The sequence below is a fragment of the Panulirus ornatus genome, chromosome 2, assembly GCF_036320965.1.
Source record: "Panulirus ornatus isolate Po-2019 chromosome 2, ASM3632096v1, whole genome shotgun sequence".
NCBI classification, from domain to species: domain Eukaryota; kingdom Metazoa; phylum Arthropoda; class Malacostraca; order Decapoda; family Palinuridae; genus Panulirus; species Panulirus ornatus.
The window spans coordinates 74,901,721-74,926,747 of NC_092225.1; the positions used below are offsets into that span (position 1 = coordinate 74,901,721).

Sequence of the window (25,027 nt, forward strand, 5' to 3'; positions counted from 1 at the left end):
GGAAACATAGGCGTGGATTGAACAACATATCAAGTCGAAATATATTTCTCTTTTCTAATTGCAGTTTAACCACAAGTGCTTACAACGGAAGAACTATATGGTAAATTTCTTTTACCATGTGCTTAATTTATATACCTTAATATTCATAACTTGGGGCCATCAAACAACCCACTCCTTTAAAGTGACAACTCTGTGTTGAATCTGTTTAACTAACCATTTACGATCTCGGGTCCATGGAGGTAACTAGTTCCCTGGTCTGTGGAGACTGCTGGAGACCGCGAGGAGAGGGCAGTGGTTTGGATGGGAGCAGGTGCAAATTGGATCCTTGGGGTAGTGCTCTCCGGGGGTTGAGGGGTTGTGGAGATTGTCAGTGTGCTTGGGATGGTGGTGGGTGGGGACATGTTGGAGGCTAATGTGGTGTCAGGTGATTCAATTCCGTCATAATACATTTCTAGCTCGTCTGAATCAAGGAAGTCGAGGTACCCATCATCCACACCATCTGTATAGTCTGTCCCAGCCGCTGAGTCTTTGGTGGGGTGGTCCTCATGAAGGGCGAGAGTAGGCAGGTGGTCGTAGTCATCGTAATCGTAGTCATCATAGTCGTAGTCTTGGTGCGAACAATCGGTGCCGACCTCAGGAGGGAAGACGACTTCGCCTTGGTGGTACCTGAGGCAAGGTTCCTGGTCACTGTAGGGCAGCTGTTGGCAAGTGAACGTTTCCTTGGGCCACAAGAGGTAATATTTCTCCATGATTGGGAGGCACTGCTCCATGGCCGAGTCACAGACCTCCCTGCAGGGTGGCAGGGGCTTAGTGAGCCCCGCGGTGCAGGGGGGTGCCAGGACTCCACACACAACAAACCTAAACTCATGGCTGCAGTTGATGGTGTGAAGCTGGTGCCAAAACTGGGAAGCGACTGGCTCTGCCTCACGAAGACCCTGACCCAGCAGGTTGGGGTATATGGCCTGGGTCCACTCCACGCCGCTGCACGCCCACACGCCCACTTCCTGGCAGTGCTCCGTGCTGCAGCCTGACATCATCCGCCACGCCGTGGATAAACCTTACTCATTACTAATATAGTGTTAAGCCCCACAGGGTGCTAATGACCACAAGAATAACCCAAATTTCTGCTGTCAATGAGGCAGAAATAGACTCTACTAATTGATCACAGTGAAAAATGTATAGACACAAGTTTATATCACATGAAATATAAGTTCTCACAAAACAAAATCTAACATTTGTAATTAGTTTGTCAACACTCACTTTCCTGAAGGATCCGAAATGCCAAAAAAATACATAGGTTGTATTAGGATTATATATTAGTTTGGTTAATGACTGCTAGGATAAACCATCAAGAGATACGAATTGTTAATACTGATGCATTATTACACTACTATCAGTATCACTACAACATTCCAGCTCTATTACTGACTACTTGCTGTACAAAAATGACAACTTGCGAGTGTTATTACAACTTGAGCAATGATGGTTAGGTATACTCCTATGGCAGCACTTGGTTATAACGAGCTTAGCAGGTTGTAAAGCGAGCTACGCCGTCACTCAGTAGCAGTGGATGCCTTCCTCTACGACGTCTGGCTGGCTATCAGTGTGCAGGAGGCTGCCTCCTGGCTCAAACCCCAAGACGCTTCTGACATGATCATGTCCATGGTGCCGGGCGTCACGGAGAGTGCTGGAGCAGCAGAAGTGTCCTCTGCCACTCCTCCTCCTACCAGGGAGTGTCCATAGTGGTCTGGGGGTTGTGGTGGAGGTTGGGGGTCGGGGGTGGGAGAAGTCTGGTGAAGCGGAGAGGATAAGAGGCTCAGGAATGGGATGAGAAACATACTTACCTCCAAGGCTGTTCTTTACACCTCAAGCGGGCATAAATTCTAATATGAACGTGGCATAAACAGTGGTGACACCATGACAATCTTCCAAGCTCTCATACGTACTGGCATCTGGATGAACTGGATAAGCCTTTTACATACTTCATTCGTCATGGAGTGTGTTAATCTAGCTAGCAGGAGGGGGGCCATCTCTGCAGCTCTGGTAAAGGACTGGAAGGGTTGCAGAGGAAGCAGGATAAGGCAGGGGATCTGAGTGGTCTACCAGCAATCTTCAAGTTGATATGACTGACTGCACGTCAGGAGTGGGTCATTAGCTGGGCTGTTATTACATGGATAATTATATTGATCTGTACAGTGTTATCTACAAATAAGTTATTTAAGCTTATCTGCAAAAAGAAGTGTTCTCTTGGCTCAAGTGGACAACAAGCTTTATGTCCCTGAGACTCAAGAACTATTATGATCTGATGCATGAGCTGAGAGCATTACCACAGGTACTTAGAATGTTTAGCTTTCATACCGTTGAATTCATGACCACAACAGTGAGAGTTAGTACCATTTTGGCGGAGTTGGCCTGGCCTACCTTTCCGTCGTTTGGCTGCTTGCAGGAGAAACAAGAAGCATAATGTAAGAGAGAGACATGTGATCGGTCAGCAGGGAAGCATATTACAATCTGTAACACTACCTCAGTTACTCTTGAGCAAATTTAATCTAAAACTGTTATAAGATATAAGTTTAAGTTTCCATGGTACAGAAGGATAGATAAGTTGTAATATCGTGAATATTAAAGATCTAAGTCATTAGAAATTCTCAGTGTATTTTGTAAATGCCCACATCTTCAAATTTTCATATGAAAGCCTCTTTTATTATGAAACTCATGGGATTCCTACCGTGAGCCAAAAGGCCCTACAATTCCTTTCACAACATGTGTTGAACCTAAGTATTATTCACTTCAGTCCCTCGCAACTCTCACTCATGTGGGTGATGAAACACCTTACAGTTTCTCGGCTAAATTTTCCGCCTATAGCTCTTTCTTGTACAGTCTTGCAGACCAAACTTCCAGCATATTGTAAACAGATCAGCTATGGGAATCGAAACTGAGGAGGTTTTTATGTCAACAAGATAAAGAAAACATGTAAAAAAAAAAAAAAAAAGAAAACAGGAGTTACACCCTGGGATATACGAGACCCAGCAGGGCTTGAGGTAACGAGTTGGGGAAATGTTCCTCACAAGACGTTGCTCTCCTGCAGGAGCAAAGAACCTGAGGAAATGTTACTGATCTCAGCAGGTCAGCGTGAGCCGCGCCTCGCACTGGCTCTCTGTGGCACAAGTGAACGGGTAAAAAAAAAAGCTTTACTTAAAAGCTCGAGGCTCCTGTCCTGCTCTGGCTGACCTCTGGTGACCTACCGTGCATGGGAGGTGGCGGCGGCAGGGGTGGGGGTGCTCCCCCCAGCCCAGCTCCCGAGCCCTCCAGTCTGGGAAGTGATGAGTCATCGTCGTCCTCCATATCGACCTGTGGAGGGGTAAAATCATTATAATCATACGTCATCATCATCATTATCATCATTATAATCATACGTCACATCATCATCTGCCACATCTTTACCATCATTATCATTACGCTTTATCTGCCACACAATTATCTCCATCATCACTATCTGCCACATCATTATCTCCATCATCACTATCTGCCACAAAATTATCTCCATCATCACTATCTGCCACATCATTATCTCCATCATCACTATCTGCCACATCATTATCTTAAATCAATATCATTTGACCTGTCATTAGAGGCATCAAACATCACTATTCTCATTAACAACCATACCATCATCATCAGCAGCAGTACCGTCATCATTATTAACCATCATTATCAACCACACCATCATTATCAAGTTTATCATCATCATCATTATTAACCACACCATCATTATCAAGTTTATCATCATCATCATTATTAACCACACCATCATTATCAAGTTTATCATCATCATCATTATTAACCACACCATCATTATCAAGTTTATCATCATCATCATTATTAACCACACCATCATTATCAAGTTTATCATCATCATCATTATTAACCACACCATCATTATCAAGTTTATCATCATCATTATTAACCACACCATCATTATCAAGTTTATCATCATCATCATTATTAACCACACCATCATTATCAAGTTTATCATCATCATCATTATTAACCACACCATCATTATCAAGTTTATCATCATCATCATTATTAACCACACCATCATTATCAAGTTTATCATCATCATTATTAACCACACCATCATTATCAAGTTTATCATCATCATTATTAACCACACCATCATTATCAAGTTTATCATCATCATCATTATTAACCACACCATCATTATCAAGTTTATCATCATCATTATTAACCACACCATCATTATCAAGTTTATCATCATCATTATTAACCACACCGCCGCAACATCAACTACGCAATACATATTGGCCACACCAACGTCATCAACCACATCATTATTATCATTATCAGTATCACCATCATCAGCTACCATACCATCACTATCATCCACGTTATCATCATCATTATCATCATCCACACCATCATTATCAACCACACCGTCATCATCAGACATACCATCATTATTCGCCAAATCATCATCATCATGAACCACACCATCATCACTATCAACCATACCATCATCACTATCAACTAAACCATCATCACCATAAACCATTATCATCATCAGCCATTCCATGATTATGAACCATATCATTATTATCACCGACCACCCAGTCATCATCATCACCCCATCATTTAACAACCACATCATAACTATGAGACGCCATCATTATCAACCATATCATCAATATCGGGTATACCATCATTCTCATCATACTAAATCACTATCAACCACACCATCATTTCAATCATATCATTATCGACTTCATCATCATCAACCATAATCATCCTCAGTATCAATCACATGATTATCATCGACTTCATCATCACCATCATCAAGTACACTGTCATTATCAACCACACTATCATCCACAACATCATTATCAACCACATCATCATCAGCCACACCATAATAACCACACCACCACCAACCATCATAATCAACCACATTATTTTCTACTATACCATCGTCATCCATCATCAACCACATTATTATCACCCATATCACCATCATCATCAATAACACCATCAGTATCAACATCATTATCAACCATACCTTTACTAACAACCATATCATCATCAGCCACACCATCACTCAACCACACTACCAGTCAACCACATCCTTACCACACCATCACGATCAACACCATCATCATTATCCATGACCTCCTTAATATACACCCCATCTTCATTATCAGCCATATATCAGATACAAACCACATTCTCATTATCAGCCATATCATCATTATCAGATACAAACCACATTCTCATTATTAGCCATATCATCATTATCAGTTATATCATTATCAGCCATATCATCATTATCAGTTATATCATTATCAGCCATATCATCATGATCAGTTATATCATTATCAGCCATATCATCATGATCAGTCATATCATTATCAGCCATATCATCATTATCAGTTATATCATTATCAGCCATATCATCATTATCAGTTATATCATTATCAGCCATATCATCATGATCAGTTATATTATTAAAGACACCCAAACTCTCAACCACATGATTAACACCAACGACATGATTATTCTCACCCATAACTTCATCATTATCAACCAGATGATGATGATGATCAACCATACAGTCATCATTATCAACCACACCATCATTATCAGGAAGCGTGGGGAGGTGATGGTTAGCGTGGGGCTGCTATATGACCGTAGGCTGGCGTGGGTTGGGATCTTACCATGGGGTAGTGTGGGGTGGTTTGTTATTGTGTGTTACATGGGCTAGGATAGGGTGGCGTGTTACCATGAGGAGGAACATATGTGCCAGTGCATAATGGACGGTCTTTTTCTAAAGCGAAGCCAAGGTGGTGGAACGGAAGTAAATGAGAATGAAGACTTAGTAGCTCAAGTGTTGTGTTCAATATACGTTACCTTTCCTGAACAAAGAAAAAAAATTGACTAGAGTGTTAAGCGTCGGGCTACCAAGATAATTCCCGGGCAGAGAAATAGATTCTATGAAAGCCCACCGTTTCAGTTATCTCCCCTCTTTCCCAACAATTATCGAAGGTACATTATATTCTTTTGAAAAGTCTGATTGTCGTATGTTGAAATGTGAAATTTTGTTTATTTGATTCAGAATAAATTGAAAGAAGAAATCTTTATTGATATTACAATTTATGGGAGACAAAGAGACATGTAAGATATAACAGAAATTAATATGAAATACTTGTATACAAAAGTAGAAAAATTATTGGAATGTTTTATTTTCTGGTAGATTTGGTAAAATGAGGTACAACGCTTGTCTGGTAAATGTATCATGATATCTGTGCACATCATGGTGATCTCAAAGAATTACGATATAAAATTGTGGCCAATATATCTGCCTAAGACTTGCCGAGTAAATTAAATGGAGGGAGATCATTCTATTGAGTAAGTCATGTTATATTTATGTTGAGACCACGTTATTTTTGTCGAGTATATATTTCTAAAATTTTTATAGACCTATGTTTGGTATTTAACCAGTGATGGGTGGAAATATATATATATATATATATATATGTCTGGGGAGTAAAGTCAGGGGTTAGTGAGAGGACAAGAGCAAGGGAAGGAGTAGCAATACTCCTGAAACAGGAGTTGTGGGAGTATGTGATAGAATGTAAGAAAGTAAATTCTCGATTAATATGGGTAAAACTGAAAGTTGATGGAGAGAGGTGGGTGATTATTGGTGCATATGCACCTGGGCATGAGAAGAATGATCATGAGAGGCAAGTGTTTTGGGAGCAGCTAAATGAGTGTGTTAGTGGTTTTGATGCACGAGACCGGGTTATAGTGATGGGTGATTTGAATGCAAAGGTGAGTAATGTGGCAGTTGAGGGAATAATTGGTATACATGGGGTGTTCAGTGTTGTAAATGGAAATGGTGAAGAGCTTGTAGATTTATGGGCTGAAAAAGGACTGATGATTGGGAATACCTGGTTTAAAAAGCGAGATATACATAAGTATACTTATGTAAGTAGGAGAGATGGCCAGAGAGCGTTATTGGATTACGTGTTAATTGACAGGCGTGCGAAAGAGAGACTTTTGGATGTTAATGTGCTGAGAGGTGCAACTGGAGGGATGTCTGATCATTATCTTGTGGAGGCTAAGGTGAAGATTTGTATGGGTTTTCAGAAAAGAAGAGTGAATGTTGGGGTGAAGAGGGTGGTGAGAGTAAGTGAGCTTGGGAAGGAGACCTGTGTGAGGAAGTACCAGGAGAGACTGAGTACAGAATGGAAAAAGGTGAGATCAATGGAAGTAAGGGGAGTGGGGGAGGAATGGGATGTATTTAGGGAATCAGTGATGGATTGCGCAAAAGATGCTTGTGGCATGAGAAGAGTGGGAGGTGGGTTGATTAGAAAGGGTAGTGAGTGGTGGGATGAAGAAGTAAGAGTATTAGTGAAAGAGAAGAGAGAGGCATTTGGACGATTTTTGCAGGGAAAAAATGCAATTGAGTGGGAGATGTATAAAAGAAAGAGACAGGAGGTAAAGAGAAAGGTGCAAGAGGTGAAAAAAAGGGCAAATGAGAGTTGGGGTGAGAGAGTATCATTAAATTTTAGGGAGAATAAAAAGATGTTCTGGAAGGAGGTAAATAAAGTGCGTAAGACAAGGGAGCAAATGGGAACTTCAGTGAAGGGCGCAAATGGGGAGGTGATAACAAGTAGTGGTGATGTGAGAAGGAGATGGAGTGAGTATTTTGAAGGTTTGTTGAATGTGTTTGATGATAGAGTGGCAGATATAGGGTGTTTTGGTCGAGGTGGTGTGCAAAGTGAGAGGGTTAGGGAAAATGATTTGGTAAACAGAGAAGAGGTAGTGAAAGCTTTGCGGAAGATGAATGCCGGCAAGGCAGCAGGTTTGGATGGTATTGCAGTGGAATTTATTAAAAAAGGGGGTGACTGTATTGTTGACTGGTTGGTAAGGTTATTTAATGTATGTATGACTCATGGTGAGGTGCCTGAGGATTGGCGGAATGCGTGCATAGTGCCATTGTACAAAGGCAAAGGGGATAAGAGTGAGTGCTCAAATTACAGAGGTATAAGTTTGTTGAGTATTCCTGGTAAATTATATGGGAGGGTATTGATTGAGAGGGTGAAGGCATGTACAGAGCATCAGATTGGGGAAGAGCAGTGTGGTTTCAGAAGTGGTAGAGGATGTGTGGATCAGGTGTTTGCTTTGAAGAATGTATGTGAGAAATACTTAGAAAAGCAAATGGATTTGTATGTAGCATTTATGGATCTGGAGAAGGCATATGATAGAGTTGATAGAGATGCTCTGTGGAAGGTATTAAGAATATATGGTGTGGGAGGAAAGTTGTTAGAAGCAGTGAAAAGTTTTTATCGATGATGTAAGGCATGTGTACGTGTAGGAAGAGAGGAAAGTGATTGGTTCTCAGTGAATGTAGGTTTGCGGCAGGGGTGTGTGATGTCTCCATGGTTGTTTAATTTGTTTATGGATGGGGTTGTTAGGGAGGTAAATGCAAGAGTTTTGGAAAGAGGGGCAAGTATGAAGTCTGTTGGGGATGAGAGAGCTGGGGAAGTGAGTCAGTTGTTGTTCGCTGATGATACAGCGCTGGTGGCTGATTCATGTGAGAAACTGCAGAAGCTGGTGACTGAGTTTGGTAAAGTGTGTGGAAGAAGAAAGTTAAGAGTAAATGTGAATAAGAGCAAGGTTATTAGGTACAGTAGGGTTGAGGGTCAAGTCAATTGGGAGGTGAGTTTGAATGGAGAAAAACTGGAGGAAGTGAAGTGTTTTAGATATCTGGGAGTGGATCTGGCAGCGGATGGAACCATGGAAGCGGAAGTGGATCATAGGGTGGGGGAGGGGGTGAAAATTCTGGGGGCCTTGAAGAATGTGTGGAAGTCGAGAACATTATCTCGGAAAGCAAAAATGGGTATGTTTGAAGGAATAGTGGTTCCAACAATGTTGTATGGTTGCGAGGCGTGGGCTATGGATAGAGTTGTGCGCAGGAGGATGGATGTGCTGGAAATGAGATGTTTGAGGACAATGTGTGGTGTGAGGTGGTTTGATCGAGTGAGTAACGTAAGGGTAAGAGAGATGTGTGGAAATAAAAAGAGCGTGGTTGAGAGAGCAGAAGAGGGTGTTTTGAAGTGGTTTGGGCACATGGAGAGAATGAGTGAGGAAAGATTGACCAAGAGGATATATGTGTCGGAGGTGGAGGGAACGAGGAGAAGAGGGAGACCAAATTGGAGGTGGAAAGATGGAGTGAAAAAGATTTTGTGTGATCGGGGCCTGAACAAGCAGGAGGGTGAAAGGAGGGCAAGGAATAGAGTGAATTGGAGCGATGTGGTATACCGGGGTTGACGTGCTGTCAGTGAATTGAATCAAGGCATGTGAAGCGTCTGGGGTAAACCATGGAAAGCTGTGTAGGTATGTATATTTCCGTGTGTGGACGTATGTATATACATGTGTATGGGGGGGGGGCCATTTCTTTCGTCTGTTTTCTTGCGCTACCTCGCAGACGCAGAAGACAGCGACAAAGTATAAAAAAAAAAAAAAAAAAAATATATATATATATATATATATATATATATATATATATATATATATATATATATATCAAGCGGCCATCAGCTGTCAGATGTTAGCCAGATGGTAAGGGAATGTGTCTAGACCAAGCCTCTGTATTAACAGAAGCAGTTATTTCAGAGTTCTATTTTAATGGGCTTATGGGCTGATTATACACCCTTAAAAGAAGAGGCGAGGTCGTAACAACACTTATCCTGAATCTCTCTAGGTAGGAAAAGAATTTAAGATGTGATCTAATGCAGGTCAAAATTATCAAAGGCTTCGGTAATATTGATCAAACAAGCTACATAAAAAATTAATTATTATTTCATTCGCAGTGATGGATGCAAGCAAACTCGTCGGCAAGCGTTCTACTTCGAATGGGGCGAAATATTTGTACTTTTTCTTCTACGGCATTATTAACATCAACAATTTGGCAAATAAAATCGTCAAAATATTTCGGCTGAAGTCCACGGCTGGCAATATTTGTGCCTCCTTAGTCACTACGATAGCCTGACATTTTTTTCCTCTTTAAATTATGTCCTTACACCCATACCACACTAATCTGTGAGTTTCTGATAGCTTCCACTACCACAAACAGCCTTGAAGGAACTTAAGGACTGTTGCTGTTTAAATTTCTTTCAATTCTGTGCAATCAGAACTCGTGTGTAGCTGTGGGCTAGCATAAGGTGGTGTTGTCATGGTGATGGTGGTGGGGAGGGAGGGAGTGTGGTGTGTTGCCATGTGCTAGGATCATAACAATAATGGTTCTGCAGGTGTTCTACCGTCACAGCTTGGTCTGGGACCAACCAGACGAGTCGTTTTGCTCCGATAGTCAATCAAACTACAGGAGGCTGCCATCTGTGGTCGCACGTAACCATCACAGTTTGGTTGGTAATTGTCCGAGACATCCTGGAATATCTCCACAGAAAAATGCAGTTTTCTAATGAATGCAGACAATGTATGACAATCGATTTCTGGGCCTCGGATGGTCTTAGTATATTCTCGTATTAACTTCCATTGCATCTTTGATTTCATTGATAATGTCTTGGTCTTCCGTGCATGTTGTGCTAATAAGGAATAATGTTAAATTGCAAATTCGAAACTATGTCTTCCAAACTTAAATCATGTATTTCTCCCTTCTACGCTCTTCAGCTTTCAACCCCGTCAGTGGAGGCTCTGATTTTTTTATTTTTTTTTTTTTTTTACTTACTGAACTGCAATTTCACCAAGTGATGTTAGCAACCAACAGGATAATATTCTATGAAGTATTAGTGCGTCAACGCGCATCATTACAGATTTCACCTCCCTTGTCTTCAAGGCACGTAAAATCCAGGCTACCAATTTGCTGGAACTGGCATCTATTGCTGTAACGTAATATGGCAACAATGATACACGAGCTGTTAATCAGGATTTAATCTCTACATTTGACTGTCGTCTTCCTCACGGGAATGTGACACAAAAGTGTCTCACATGGGATAATATATAATGCCCAAGGATCAGGCTCCCGGTTGCTGTAACACCGCTCCCTGATCGGTCAGGTCCTCTCACCGGCCCGTCTGCATTCAAGTGAGCTGCATCTACGTCGAGCGCTCTGTTGCCCTCCTATAGTTCCCTGCAAACGTGTTGATGTTGTCTTTTAGTAAGATGTAGGCTGCTTCCACCGCCTTTCTCATATGTCTGTCTGAGACTTAGCGGATTATTTGTGCCTCCCACTTAATGTCCAGCTTATTCTGCATGAACCATTACTGAGTGAGCAATTTCCAGGTTTCTCACGCCATTCCTGTGTTCTGTCGTTGATTCCACGCCTCTAGTTGCCTCTCCCGGAGTATGTTCTACTCCATCCCCCGCATGAAATTCTCTACATCACAGTTATCTCTTGTTAAATTATGCTTTAGTCTTCCACAAGGTCTATCTTGATCCCCGATCCTACTACTACGTTCGTGGAGGCACTGCTGGAAAATCTCTGAATGTAACCTCCTCCCCTGACACTTGGAACTAGTATACGTTTTCTTTTGTCTTCTCTACTCCCTTCATTATCTCTGATTGCTAAGGATATGAGAGTCATTTTAAAATTCTCTTAGATTATACCAGAATCCAGGATCTCCTTCAAGATGTTTAGTGCCTGTGTAAATGATGTTTTGCACTTCATAAAATTGTCCTGCAGCAGATGCACAGACATGTTGTCAATAGTCCTTTTGAAGTCCTGTGGTGCACTGACGAAATCAGCTGTGTGTAACATGTAAGAATTGCTGTATAGGAAGTAGTAGTCAGGGGTCATTGTTCTGTAAGGCAAAGTTTGGGTGCATGGCCATTGATTCATACTGCTGTATTATCTCTGGGCCTCTTAACTATCAACTATGTCTGTACCCTTTTCTGTTCTTCGCCAGCCAATGTTACTTGGGGTCCTTGATTTGCGTTTTGCGGAGGAAAAATATATTCTGGGTCTTCCCTTACCTCACATATAGCATTTCCCTCCTTACAGTTTCATATATTTTGGAGTACAAGATCAGTCCTTTTTTTTTTTTTTTTTTAAATTCCTGTTCATATGTTTTTTTTTTCACGTTTGCAATTCATTTCCACCTCCGACAAAGGGAGTTCTATTTTTTCTCAATGGTGGATGTCCTTAGTGTAAACTTAGCGCCTCTCCGCAGACCAGTATTTCACATTTTCAAGTCTTAAGCCCACCCGTTGTAACGCAGAAGGGCCATCATTTCTTTCTTCCCATCTCGTACGCTTACTGACGAAATCAAATATGCTAAAATCATCTCCACAGTGGCGTGGTGCTTTGGTATCCATACTTCTCTGCACCTCTATTAGATGCGTGTTGAGTATTGCTTTGTACACTGTATTTAACATGCTGACGTTATTAATTAAGTGTACGTTATAGTGAAAAGCGAATATGGTCTTTTTTTCATTTTTCGTTGTTCGCTCCACAATTTCTTTAATAGAACTATAATCACAACGGTTTTCTTATGTGCAGAGCAACTTCCATTCACAGTCTTGGGCACAGTGCTGTTTCCTAGCAACTTCCACCTAATGTGAGGTGGAATGTATTATTATTATTATTATACTTTGTCGCTGTCTCCCGCGTTTGCGAGGTAGCGCAAGGAAACAGACGAAAGAAATGGCCCAACCCCCCCCCCCATACCCATGTATATACATACGTCCACACACGCAAATATACATACCTACACAGCTTTCCATGGTTTACCCCAGACGCTTCACATGCCTTGATTCAATCCACTGACAGCACGTCAACCCCGGTATACCACATCGCTCCAATTCACTCTATTCCTTGCCCTCCTTTCACCCTCCTGCATGTTCAGGCCCCGATCACACAAAATCTTTTTCACTCCATCTTTCCACCTCCAATTTGGTCTCCCTCTTCTCCTCGTTCCCTCCACCTCCAACACATATATCCTCTTGGTCAATCTTTCCTCACTCATTCTCTCCATGTGCCCAAACCACTTCAAAACACCCTCTTCTGCTCTCTCAACCACGCTCTTTTTATTTCCACACATCTCTCTTACCCTTACGTTACTCACTCGATCAAACCACCTCACACCACACATTGTCCTCAAACATCTCATTTCCAGCACATCCATCCTCCTGCGCACAACTCTATCCATAGCCCACGCCTCGCAACCATACAACATTGTTGGAACCACTATTCCTTCAAACATACCCATTTTTGCTTTCCGAGATAATGTTCTCGACTTCCACACATTCTTCAAGGCCCCCAGAATTTTCGCCCCCTCCCCCACCCTATGATCCACTTCCGCTTCCATGGTTCCATCCGCTGCCAGATCCACTCCCAGATATCTAAAACACTTCACTTCCTCCAGTTTTTCTCCATTCAGACTCACCTCCCAGTTTACTTGACCCTCAACCCTACTGTACCTAATAACCTTGCTCTTATTCACATTTACTCTTAACTTTCTTCTTCCACACACTTTACCAAACTCAGTCACCAGCTTCTGCAGTGAGGTGGAATGAAATACTCTAATTAAATTTTTGTCTGGAACTGCCTCCTAGGTCACTGAGGGAGGATCCTGTATTCCTTAATTTTCATATCGATTTCTAGAGTCTTCCATCTGGTGCAATGCACATTAGCACAATAACGAGGCTACTTATTTTCTCCTTTTTGTTTCCAGTCTGGCCTACTAGTCCTGCTACTGCATCACCTGAGGAATACAGTAGTTCAAATGTTAAAAGTAAGTTCGTGTCATTCCTCAACATGTCCCACCGTTCTCTCCCAACTGTTTCATATCATAGTTCGAGCTTTGCAACAATCCCTGAAATCTTTTATGTGAACTTCCATGAATGTCGTAAATACAAAAGTCACCTTACAAGAGTTCTTGTACAAGACATTTAGTTATCTTTGTATGATTCATGTCATTCTGGCGAATATGAAGAGTCTTTGTTGAATATTTGGTGAATAAATTTTTTTTCTCAGTATCTTGCCCTCTTCGAATGTCGTGGTGTGATACGAGTCTCTGTTGTGCTAGGAGGAAATTACTATTACTTTACCGTCTTTAACATGGCAGGGAAGATCAGTATACATAGCAGGGAGGGCCATTTACCATGGTAGGGAGGGTAGTGACACACCATACCCAGGGTCAGTATACACAGCTGAAAGTCCAATATCCATGGCAGGGAGGGTCATTACACATATAAGAGCAAAGGGTCATTACGCATTACAGAGGATCATCATAATTGGCAAGGAAGGTCATTGTACTTGGTAGGCCGGGTTCATTTTCCATGATAGCGACGGTTTTTGAACAAGCAGAAAGGTACATTATACATGGCGAGAAAGGATCATTATACATGGAAGGACGTTCATCATATATGTAAGTAGGGTCATCAATGACTGGCTATTATACATGGAAAGGAAGGTGGATATAAATGGAAGGGTTATGATCAGGTAGGGAGGGTCAATATCCACGACAGATGGTCATTATACATAGCAGGGAGGGTTATACATGGTACATGTCAGTATACATGGCAAGGAAAATAATCAGTATATAGAATGTAGTGCGATTATGCATGGCACGGTCAATATAGATGATATAAATGATCATTATACACGGCAGGGTCATTATACATGAAGGAAGATTCATATATATAAACAGGGTCATAAATGACAGGTTATTATACATTGAAAGGAAGGTGATTATAATTGGAAGGGTTATTATATAAGGTAGGGAGGGAGGGTCAATATCCACGACAGATGGTCATTATTCATGACAGGGAGGGTTATCATATATGGTACATGTCAGTAAACATGGCAAGGAAAAAATCAGTGTATATAGTGCGATTATGCAGCAGGGAGGGTCAATATAGATGATAAAGGTGATCATTATACACAGCAGGAAGGGTCATTATACATGGAAGGTTCCTATATGAAATCAAGGTCATAAATGACTGGGTCAATATACACGATAGGGAAGAAGCTTATACATGAGAGGGAGGGTCATTGTACATGGAAGGGAACGTGATTATAAATGGGAGGTCATAATACAGTGTTATACAAGACAGGAAGGATCATTATACAATGCAGGAAGGGTCATTACTCACGGTAAGAAGGATCACAAGCATAGTGTGGTAGATGACCAGGGGCTAGCATAGTGTGGTGGATGACCACCAGGGGCTAGCATAGTGTGGTGGATGACCAAGGGGTAGCACAGTGTGATGTATGACCAGCGGCTAGCATAGTCTGGTGGATGACCAAGGGTAACTTAGCATAGTGTGGTGGATGACCAGGGGCTAGCATAGTGTGGTGGATGACCAAGGGTTAGCATAGTGTGATGTATGACCAGGGGCTAGCATAGTGTAGTGGATGACCAGGGGCTAGCATAGTGTGGTGGATGACCAGGGGCTAGCATAGTGTGGTGGATGACCAGGGGTTAGCATAGTGTGATGTATGACCAGGGGCTAGCATAGTGTGGTGGATGACCAAGGGTTAGCATAGTGTATTGTATGACCAAGGGCTAGCATAGTGTGTGGATGACCAAGGGTTAGCATAGTGTGATGTATGACCAGGGGCTAGCATAGTGTGGTGGATGACCAGGGGCTAGCATAGTGCGGTGGATGACAAGGAATTAGCATAGTGTGGTGGATGACCAGGGGTTAGCATAGTGTGATGTATGACCAGGGGCTAGCATAGTGTGGTGGATGACCAAGGGTTAGCATAGTGTGATGGATGACCAAGGGTTAGCATAGTGTGATGTATGACCACCAGGGGCTAGCATAGTGTGGTGGATGACCAAGGGTTAGCATAGTGTGATGTATGACCAAGAGCTAGCATAGCGTGGTGGATGACCAAGGGTCAGCATAGTGTGATGTACGACCAGGGGCTAGCATAGTGTGGTGGATGACCAGGGGCTAGCATAATGTGGTGGATGACAAAGAATTAGCATAGTGTGGTGGATGACCAGGGGCTAGCATAATTTGGTGGATGACCATGGTTCAGCATAGTGTGATGTATGTCCAGGGACTAGCACAGTGTGGTGGATGACCATGGGTTAGCATAGTGTGATGTATGACCAGGGACTAGCATAGTGTGATATATGACCAGGGGTTAGCATAGTGTGGTGGATGACCATGGGTTAGCATAGTGTGATGTCTAACCAGGGGCTAGCATAGTGTGGTGGATGACCAAGGGTTAGCATAGTGTGATGTATGACCAGGGGCTAGCATAGTGTGGTGGATGACCAAGGGTTAGCATAGTGTGATGTATGACCAGGGACTAGCATAGTGTGATGGATGACCATGGATTAGCATAGTGTGGTGGATGACCATGGGTTAGCATAGTGATGTATGGCCATGGGCTTGCATAGTGTGGTGGATGACCCTGGTTTAGCATAGCGTGGTGGATGACCATGGGCTAGCATAGTTTGGTGCTGGTCTACGTGGGCTGGTGTGCAACAGGGCAAAAACTGGCAGGTATTAGTATGGGCAGATGGATGACCATGGGCTAACATAGGCTGGTGGATGACCATGGGCTAACATAGCCTGGTGGCACCTCCAGTACTTACCGGGAAGTAATCTTCCATTATGGGCACGTCGCTCCTGCCGTCTCCAGAGCCAGAGCCAAAATACTGAAAGCAAGAAGCAAGCAGTGAGTCAGCCACCGTCCACCACACCTACCACCGCCGCATGCCGTCAACTGAGAGGGGGGGGGGGGGGGGGGCGCGCACGTGCACTGGGGAAGGGGGTGTGGCATGGCAGCACACAGGTACACACAGTGTGTTGTCATGCGCACATGACGACGCACAGGTGCACACAGAGGCAGGGTTCTGAGCGCCTGTGTGAGTTAACATGTTTGTTGAGATGTCGAGGTCAGGACCACCATTATCATTCACAGGTGTGTGCGTCTGTTACGTGTGGTATGTCTGCACGTGTATGTGTGCACATGTACCTGTGTACGTTTAGTGTGTGTGTGTGTGTGTGTGTGTGTGTGTGTTATTACCACCTGTGTGTTACGAGGAGAGTTTTACACTGGTGTTGACCCCTCACTCAACCACATGTACGTCCCGTGTCTTAACTCCCGTGTGTCATTACTACATGTGATCATCATCTGTGTGTTGCGGGGGTGAAGTCTTGTCCCCTCTCTTAAAACTGAATATATGTACCATGTTTTTACTCTTTATATATATATATATTTTTTTTTTCTTTCATACTATTCGCCATTTCCCGCATTAGCGAGGTAGCGTTAAGAACAGAGGACTGGGCCCTTGAGGGAATATCCTCACCTGGGCCCCTTCTCTGTTCCCTCTTTTGGAAAATTAAAAAAAAAAGTGAGAGGGGAGGATTTCCAGCCCCCCGCTCCCTCCCCTTTTAGTCGCCTTCTACGACACGCAGGGAATACGTGGGAAGTATTCTTTCTCCCCTATCCCCAGGGATAATATATATATATATATATATATATATATATATATATATATATATATATATATATATATATATATTTTTTTTTTTTTTTCATACGATTCGCCATTTCCCGCATTTGCGAGGTAGCGTTAAGAACAGAGGACTGGGCCTTAGAGGGAAAATCCTCACCTGGCCCCCTTCTCTGTTCCTTCTTTTGGAAAATTAAAAAAAAAACGAAAGGGGAGGATTTCCAGCCACCCGCTCCCTCCCCTTTTAGTCGCCTTCTACGACACGCAGGGAATACGTGGGAAGTATTCTTTCTCCCCTATCCCCAGGGATATATATATATATATATATATATATATATATATATATATATATATATATATATATATATATATATATATATATCCCAGCCTAAGTAAGAAACTATTCATCGAGCAGCCCCTGAGGGGAGGATGAACACCTGGGCTTGCTGTAAGCCAAGTGCTGCGCCTAGGATTCGGACCCGAGCGGGTCTGCATGTGCATGATGATCAGCTATGCTAATCACTACACCATGGAAGTCCGCGCGCGTGCGTGTATGTATGTGTGTGTGTGTGTGTGTGTGTGTGTGTGTGTGTGTGTGTGTGTGTTCTATACCATCATACACAGTGGAATACAATGGTCTGGTGTGGGTGCGTTGCTAGCCATGCCTAACCCCCCGCCCCTACAGGGAGTCTCAGTTCTGTTACCTTAAGCACGGCGTCGGTGCGACACTCGAGTACCACCTGGTAGCAAGCCTTGGGCATGATGGCGTGGCTATCATACCCAGGGTTGGTATCGTCGTACTCGAGCATCGCTACCTACCTCCTGCTCAGAGGTTCTGGGGGTCATATTCAACTGAGCGACGTTACACCACTACAACAGTACGGCGAGTATGCCAGGCTCTACCTAAGTTAATCTATTACTACAGTAAAAAAATAAAACAATGGCGTTTGCTCATTGAGAAGTATGTAACTAATAATAATCCACTACTGAAATATGGTCCACTAAATTAGCTACATTAATATGTGAACAGGCAACTAGACAAGGACAAAATAAACATAACATGACCAGAACATTATCGAACAGCTTTATACAAACTTTAGTAAATAAATACATGAAACATTGAGACACACACACAACATTTAGAAGCAACACAAATCAGCCACTACCTAAGCAGTGTCAAACTAATGTTTACCTACAGACAGACTATACAGGACTAGCTTTAGCCCGGACGGACTTACCTTATTATGATCAGCCATACCACTTCTCTGGGCTCACGACAAACAATTATGTGAGCTCAGGACAGATTGAACACATTCTAACAGTGTCTTGCTCTTGATACACAGTACAAAGGTATGAGGAGAGCATGTGATTCAACTTTTATGAAATTTGTGAAGCATGGGAATATAATGGTTATTCAAGTCTTTGCAGCATGTGAAAATTAGCTACAGACTCAAGTTATTTACATAGAAAGGTGTATATTGCTTCCTCTGGTGAAAGATATGTATAAATTCAATTATTTAGTATCATATATTTTACCTTCCTTTAAATAGTTTATAAGTATCGTTCAATATTACCCAAAATATATTTCCTCCAATGTTACTATATAAATCATATTTGCCTATGAGGCTCCTATATTCTTTGCATTCCCTCATCACATGTTCCACGGTAATACTGCTATTGTCATACTGGGACAGATCTCTTCTTAAATGACCAGAGGTCAACACAATATGACCAATCCTCAGTCGAGAAAGTATGGTCTCAAAATTACGATTGCTGTTGAGGGAGGAACGCCATACTTTCAACGCTCAGCCATGATGCTCCGTGCTCTGTTATGCTTCCTGGTCCCACCGACGTTGCCATTTACATCTATAATCATTTATTCAGCCGCAAGAATCATTGTTAGTTGTAACTTGTGTGGGTATGGACTGCAACTGTACATATGGCTGCTGTAGCCTCAGCGTCTGCTGTTTCATTACCGTTGATACCATGTCGTCCACGGTGTCAACAAGATGTTGCCACATGCTTGAGTGATCTTTGCAATCCAGTTTTGGACTTTCTAAAATATAGGATGACCCAGATCTTAGTGTTAACTGGCTTGAGTACACTCCGTGAATCGAAACAAACCGCAAACTTCTTTTTGGGAGAATATGTCCAATCACTTTATATAGCAGCCTGTATACCTTACACTTCTGTGGTACATATGGGAGATTATTGTGTTAGTGTTGCCATGCTGAGTCTTTCTTAATAACGACGGTAAAGCGTACATCTTCATAACATTTTGAACCATCATTAAATAGCTTCATTCTCTTTGCATGAATACTATCATGATGAAGGAATTTCCTTTTTTTCTTTACATATGTTGCTTTTGATTGTTTTAATTCAGTCTCAACGAAGTTTGATCCCAGGAATCTTTCTGGGAGGGAACCAAACAATACCCACATTTTTTTAATTGCATTAAGTCTAAGCCATTCTGAGTAACGACATGTTTTATTCTGACGTTAAAAGGTTCAGAGAAATTTAAATGTTCATATTATACTTCAGTATTCTCGGCAGCAACATCATACGTATATGTAGAGTCAGGTGGTGAATGCACGTTTAAGCCGAGAGAGATGCTAGCTAAATTCCTCGCGACTTAAATCCGTAGAGAGCTCGCCCAACTCTGCCTACACACAGGAGGAAGAAGAGGTAGGAAGGTTACAAACAACTCGTTGTTTTTGTGTCGTGAACAGACATCACATGTGGAATCCCTTGTGTCCTCAACTTACAATAGTATGTCTTAATCAGTGAGTAGAAAACGGTGGAGTTGAAGTTATAACTCTGACATGTCGATTACTATACCGAGTGTCTGTCTATAAAGTCTGGGCTCACAAACAAAATTCATGATCGAATTTTACTTCAACAAACGTTCAAACTGCATGACATGAGCTGCATGCATACCCATAAATACAAAGTTCTCATGGAAATATTCATGCAAATTCATGTCGTGCAGTTTCAACATTCATTGGAAGAAAGGTATAGTTAATTTTTTTTTCACTTCACTATCTGTTTTCTACATACAAATGCACAAAGCATTTCAGTGAGGGTATGGGTCAAGGGCACATATCCAGTAGTATGTGGAAGCCAGCATACAGCGTACATGTGGGTATAGTAAATGGACATAGGAGGGTGACATGTTCATGTGAGTCTGAACTTTTAAATTATCCTGTATATCATCTCTGATATTAACCCTTTGACCACAGCGACAGAACCCCTTGTGTATGAGGGTACGACCTTTGACCTGATCATTACGGGTCACGTCATAGGCCAGGTTAACAAAGTTAAGGGCCGTATCTTCGTGGTCAAGGATACTACCGTCGCGTCGTGTTGTGAGGGTTAATGCACTTCGCTCTGTCTTGAAGGTAACGTCTCCCAGGAGGGTAAAGGTAGCCACAAATACTGAAATCAAGAGCCAGGAGTTCATCCTTCTCAACTTGTGTCGACAACGTCTTCAGGAGAATCAAGGATACGTCCTGGCAGGTACACCAGCTCATATCCAAAACTGGTGCAACAGGGAACCGGACGCTGTTAAGAATTTCTGCCCCACTGGTCCGGTATTGGCAACGACGTTTCCCAGCGTCCAGTTCTCTGATCCACCAGTCTTAGATGTAGGCTTGTGTACCTGCCAGGATGTATCACTAATCTGCTGCAGAAGACGTTGTTGAAGGTAATTGAGAAGAAATTCATGGATCTTGCTGTCACTTCCTTCCAATCTTTTACCCACTTGCCACTATGGATAACACACAACTCCGAACCTTAAAGCCAGTTCACAGTAAAGCAATAAAGCCTTGCTCCTCATACCAAGACCCGAGCTACACTCCCTCCTGTTATTGGTCAAATATAGTTCATCGGTTTTCGAATGCTGCAGCTGCTCCCAAAATTCATATCTGACTTTTACTTTGGACTTTTGCTTGAGAACAACATAAGAAGTATCATGTACCATTATTAAGTGGAACACTGGATCTGCAGTACATGAACAAACAAAGAAGATAAACCTACAGAACCTGGATCAAAATAGTAGCCCCGGAAAGATTCCCTTGAAATCCTGAATTGGTTCTCTTACGTTATCTGGGCCAACTGTGCGTGCCTATAGTTGACAAAGAGCATGACTGCACTTTTTCCAAGGGATTCCAAGAAGGAAGTACTTAGGCTTCGTACTTAGGGCAAGTTTCACACAGACTGGAGTAGTGTGGACCAATATTGTAGATGAGTTCCTTGTCCACAGTGTATACAATGGGCTCGTTACCTCTGACTGACTTATACGATACACTCACCTACCTCGTCTGTTCTCAACGTTGAGTTAACTAAGATGTTACGGTATGTTACAGTAAGTCTTCTTGAAGCGAGGGAACATCAGTTCCGTCCAACCACCAGTCTTATACTTTAATCTTTTATCTAAATATTCTGTATGTTTCTTACTTTGACGTTATGTCCTCTGGTGGTTATACTGCTATACCTTTCACAGAACTGTAGTCTGTCTCCGTGATCAATCTAGTGTACATTTTCAAAGCTGGTGATCAGGTCACCCACTTACTCTTCTCTCTTCCATGCTGGGATATTTGAAGGCCTCCAGCTTTTTTCCTGTAACTCAGTACTCTTAATTCTGGTACCATCGTTGCTGCCCTCCTCTGGAACTTTCTATATTAGCACGTTCTAGCTTCTGGCCTTATGTAGGACGTATACAGCTTGCTGATTATTTCCTTATCGATGAAACTGAATGTAATTCTAAAATTTACTAGCAGTCAGTTGGTCTGCTAAACTGCTCTCCTTAGGCAAGACTCTTAGAGACAATTCAGGGAGAATGTCGACTCCCAACCCTCTCACACATAGTTTCCTGCAACTTATTTCCAGCAAGATACTATCTATATCGAGACCCTTTTTCATCTGTGACCCATCCTTATTACTTTACCTTTGCTCGGGTGGAACATCATCAACCATGTATCAGACCAACTTTAAAACCTGTCTTGGATCCCATGTAAGCTAATACAATCCTCCTCGCTTTTCACTCCCTTATAATCCTCGCGATATCTGCAGACAAATCCTGAGCCACATACATGCAGGTGGCCATGCACTGTACAAGGAGTGGCTTCTCTCGCTTGTTTTCTCTAACAAACTCCTCCCTCGACCAAGAGATCTGTAGAGTGGCAACGAGTCGTGGAAAGATCAACGCTACTATATCGGCGGCACCGTACGCAGCCTAACGGGGAAAGTGACAGGAAGTGAAACAAACATCAAAGATCGAGGGGTATTCCTCAACCGGTAAATACTTCTCAGAGATGACCCTCTGAAATGTTCTGCACTGTCTGTGTGTGTGTGTGTGTGTGTGTGTGTGTGAGAGAGAGAGAGAGAGAGAGAGAGAGAGAGAGAGAGAGAGAGAGAGAGAGAGAGAGAGAGAGAGAGAGAGAGAGAGAATTTCTATGTATAAATTCTCTCCGGTCTTTCTAGATAATTTCAAAGACACGCACTGAACATTAATTACATTTCTTGATGAAACTGGGACTGAAGAACTGCGACACTTGCCCCAGGTGGACTATGAGGTCAAAATAAAAAAGCCAGATCGAAATTAGACATAAGTACGTCCAATTAAGATAATCGGGTCAAGAAATAGGCACAGCTCTATCGAAGCAAGACATTCATGTCAATGCCAAAGGTGATTAGGTCAAAATAAGACAATTACGTCCTAATAAAGTGTTCTGCAGACACCGCCTGCCTGTCACGCCTCCATTAATAACCCGGACACTAGGGTAATAACCCTTTCATTGGCTACCCTGAAATAGCTCAGGCGAGAGCAGGCCAACCCTTTCTCTGAGTCACGTCCCAAATTAGCAACTTATCCTTGACACTTAAGATTCCGCAGACGCCTCTCAAGGGGTAATGGCATTACTGTGATTACCTCTTGGTACAGCCGTAAGGGGCGCGGCGGACGTATAGGGAGGGAGGGACGGGGTAGTAAGCTCCTCCTGCCAGGGGAGGGGGAAGGGGGTAGCATGGCAGGATGGAAAGAGGGAGGGAAGTATATATAGCCTCCCCCACAACACACACACACACACACACACACACACACGTTTGTCATTCATGAACTTCATGCACTCTCGTTTTCTGTGTGTGGTTCCCATGAGCTGTCTATGGCAATTCTTATCTACTGTAATTACTATATCATTATCACTATTGCTTCAAGCGAGCACTAAACTCTATTTCAAACTGAACAGGGAAATGTTTACATATTTAGTCAGCTGTAACTTGCCTCACTAGGATCTACCTCTCTCGTAAGCCGCCACTACCACCCTCACTAGGGTCTAATATTCTTTGCTGACCGTTGCTTTCAACTCTACAGTGTGGCACTTCCTACCTATAGGCACTAACTCCTCTACTGTCTAGTTATAGTACTTCCAGATCACTTTCTAGTGCCTAGTATCTAGTTCTCTTTCTAATACCTAATGTATAGCTCTCTCTCTCTCTCCCTCTCTCTCTCTCTCTCTACTGACTAGTACTTAGCACTCACTCAACAGTGTCTAAAGTTCACGGTTGCAAGTTCACATAGCATTCCCAGTCACATACCATCTATCCCCGTCAGTCCCAGTGCCATTTATCCCGACCATTCCTGGTACCTCCTGCCCCCGTATCTCTGTCAGTGCTAGTGCCTCTTTTCATCTATCCCTGTCAGTCCTGGTATCCCCTGCCGTCAATCCCTGTCAGTCCTAGTGCCTCTTTTCACTTATCCCTGTCAGTCCTAGTATCTTCTAGTTCTAGGATAGGTGGCAGGAGGTACTAGGACAGATAAGTATAAGCGGGAGGGGGTAACAGGACTGACTGTGATCATGGATGGAGGACGCACTAGGACTAATAAGGGAGGGAGGGAGGCAGACTGGAAAAGGTAAGCGGCCCTTCGTAGGGACTGTCTCAGCCCCCCCCCCCCCCCCCGTCCACCTGGTTCTCCCTACGTGGGCACTAAGTCACCCTTCATGAGCTAGAGTCACCCTCGGTGGGGTCCAGGTCAACTTTCGTAAGGGAACAGGTCACCCACCCTTCATGGGGAAGATGTCAGCCACCGTGAGCTCCACTCACCCTCTATGGGCCACAGGTCACACTTCTTAAGCCCCAGGTCATATGAACCTTGGTAAATCTTAAGTCATCCTCCGAGGGACACATACTGGACTCCAGGTCATCCTCCGTGGGAGTACAGGTTCCTTTTTAGGAGCCAAGTCATCCTTCATGGGCCCCAGGCCATTCTCCTTGGGACCTAATTCACACACTGTGGCTCCCAGGTCACCCTTCATAGGTTCTAGGTCACCCTCCATGGGGTCTAGGTCACTCCTCGTGGGCGTTGTTTACCCCCAGCATCATCATCAACATTCAGATTATCCTCTTCATACGTCAACCTCCCAGGACTCAGCTGATAACTGTGTGCTGCTAGAGGATCTATTTTCAGGTAACTCTGTAGAATCTACCATAGAAGCTGTAGCGAAAAACTATACATATATTGTAATAAGCTTGAGTGAGTAATTCAAATTTTGCGCGCGTTGGTGTAGGTG

The 25,027-nt window shown here is 42.9% G+C and overlaps 1 protein-coding gene across 1 annotated transcript in view; it reads right to left on the minus strand.

Annotated features, from left to right (window-relative positions):
* The window catches only part of LOC139757279 (uncharacterized), a 791,816-nt gene that overhangs the window by 435,046 nt on the left and 331,743 nt on the right, over positions 1-25,027 (minus strand). Inside the window, exons 7-10 of the mRNA XM_071677629.1 lie at positions 16,596-16,658; positions 3,246-3,351; positions 2,422-2,436; positions 215-1,027 (exon numbers count right to left, since the gene is read on the minus strand). Coding sequence (XP_071533730.1) covers positions 215-1,027; positions 2,422-2,436; positions 3,246-3,351; positions 16,596-16,658 — 997 coding nt within the window. The remainder of the gene's footprint in view (positions 1-214; positions 1,028-2,421; positions 2,437-3,245; positions 3,352-16,595; positions 16,659-25,027) is intronic.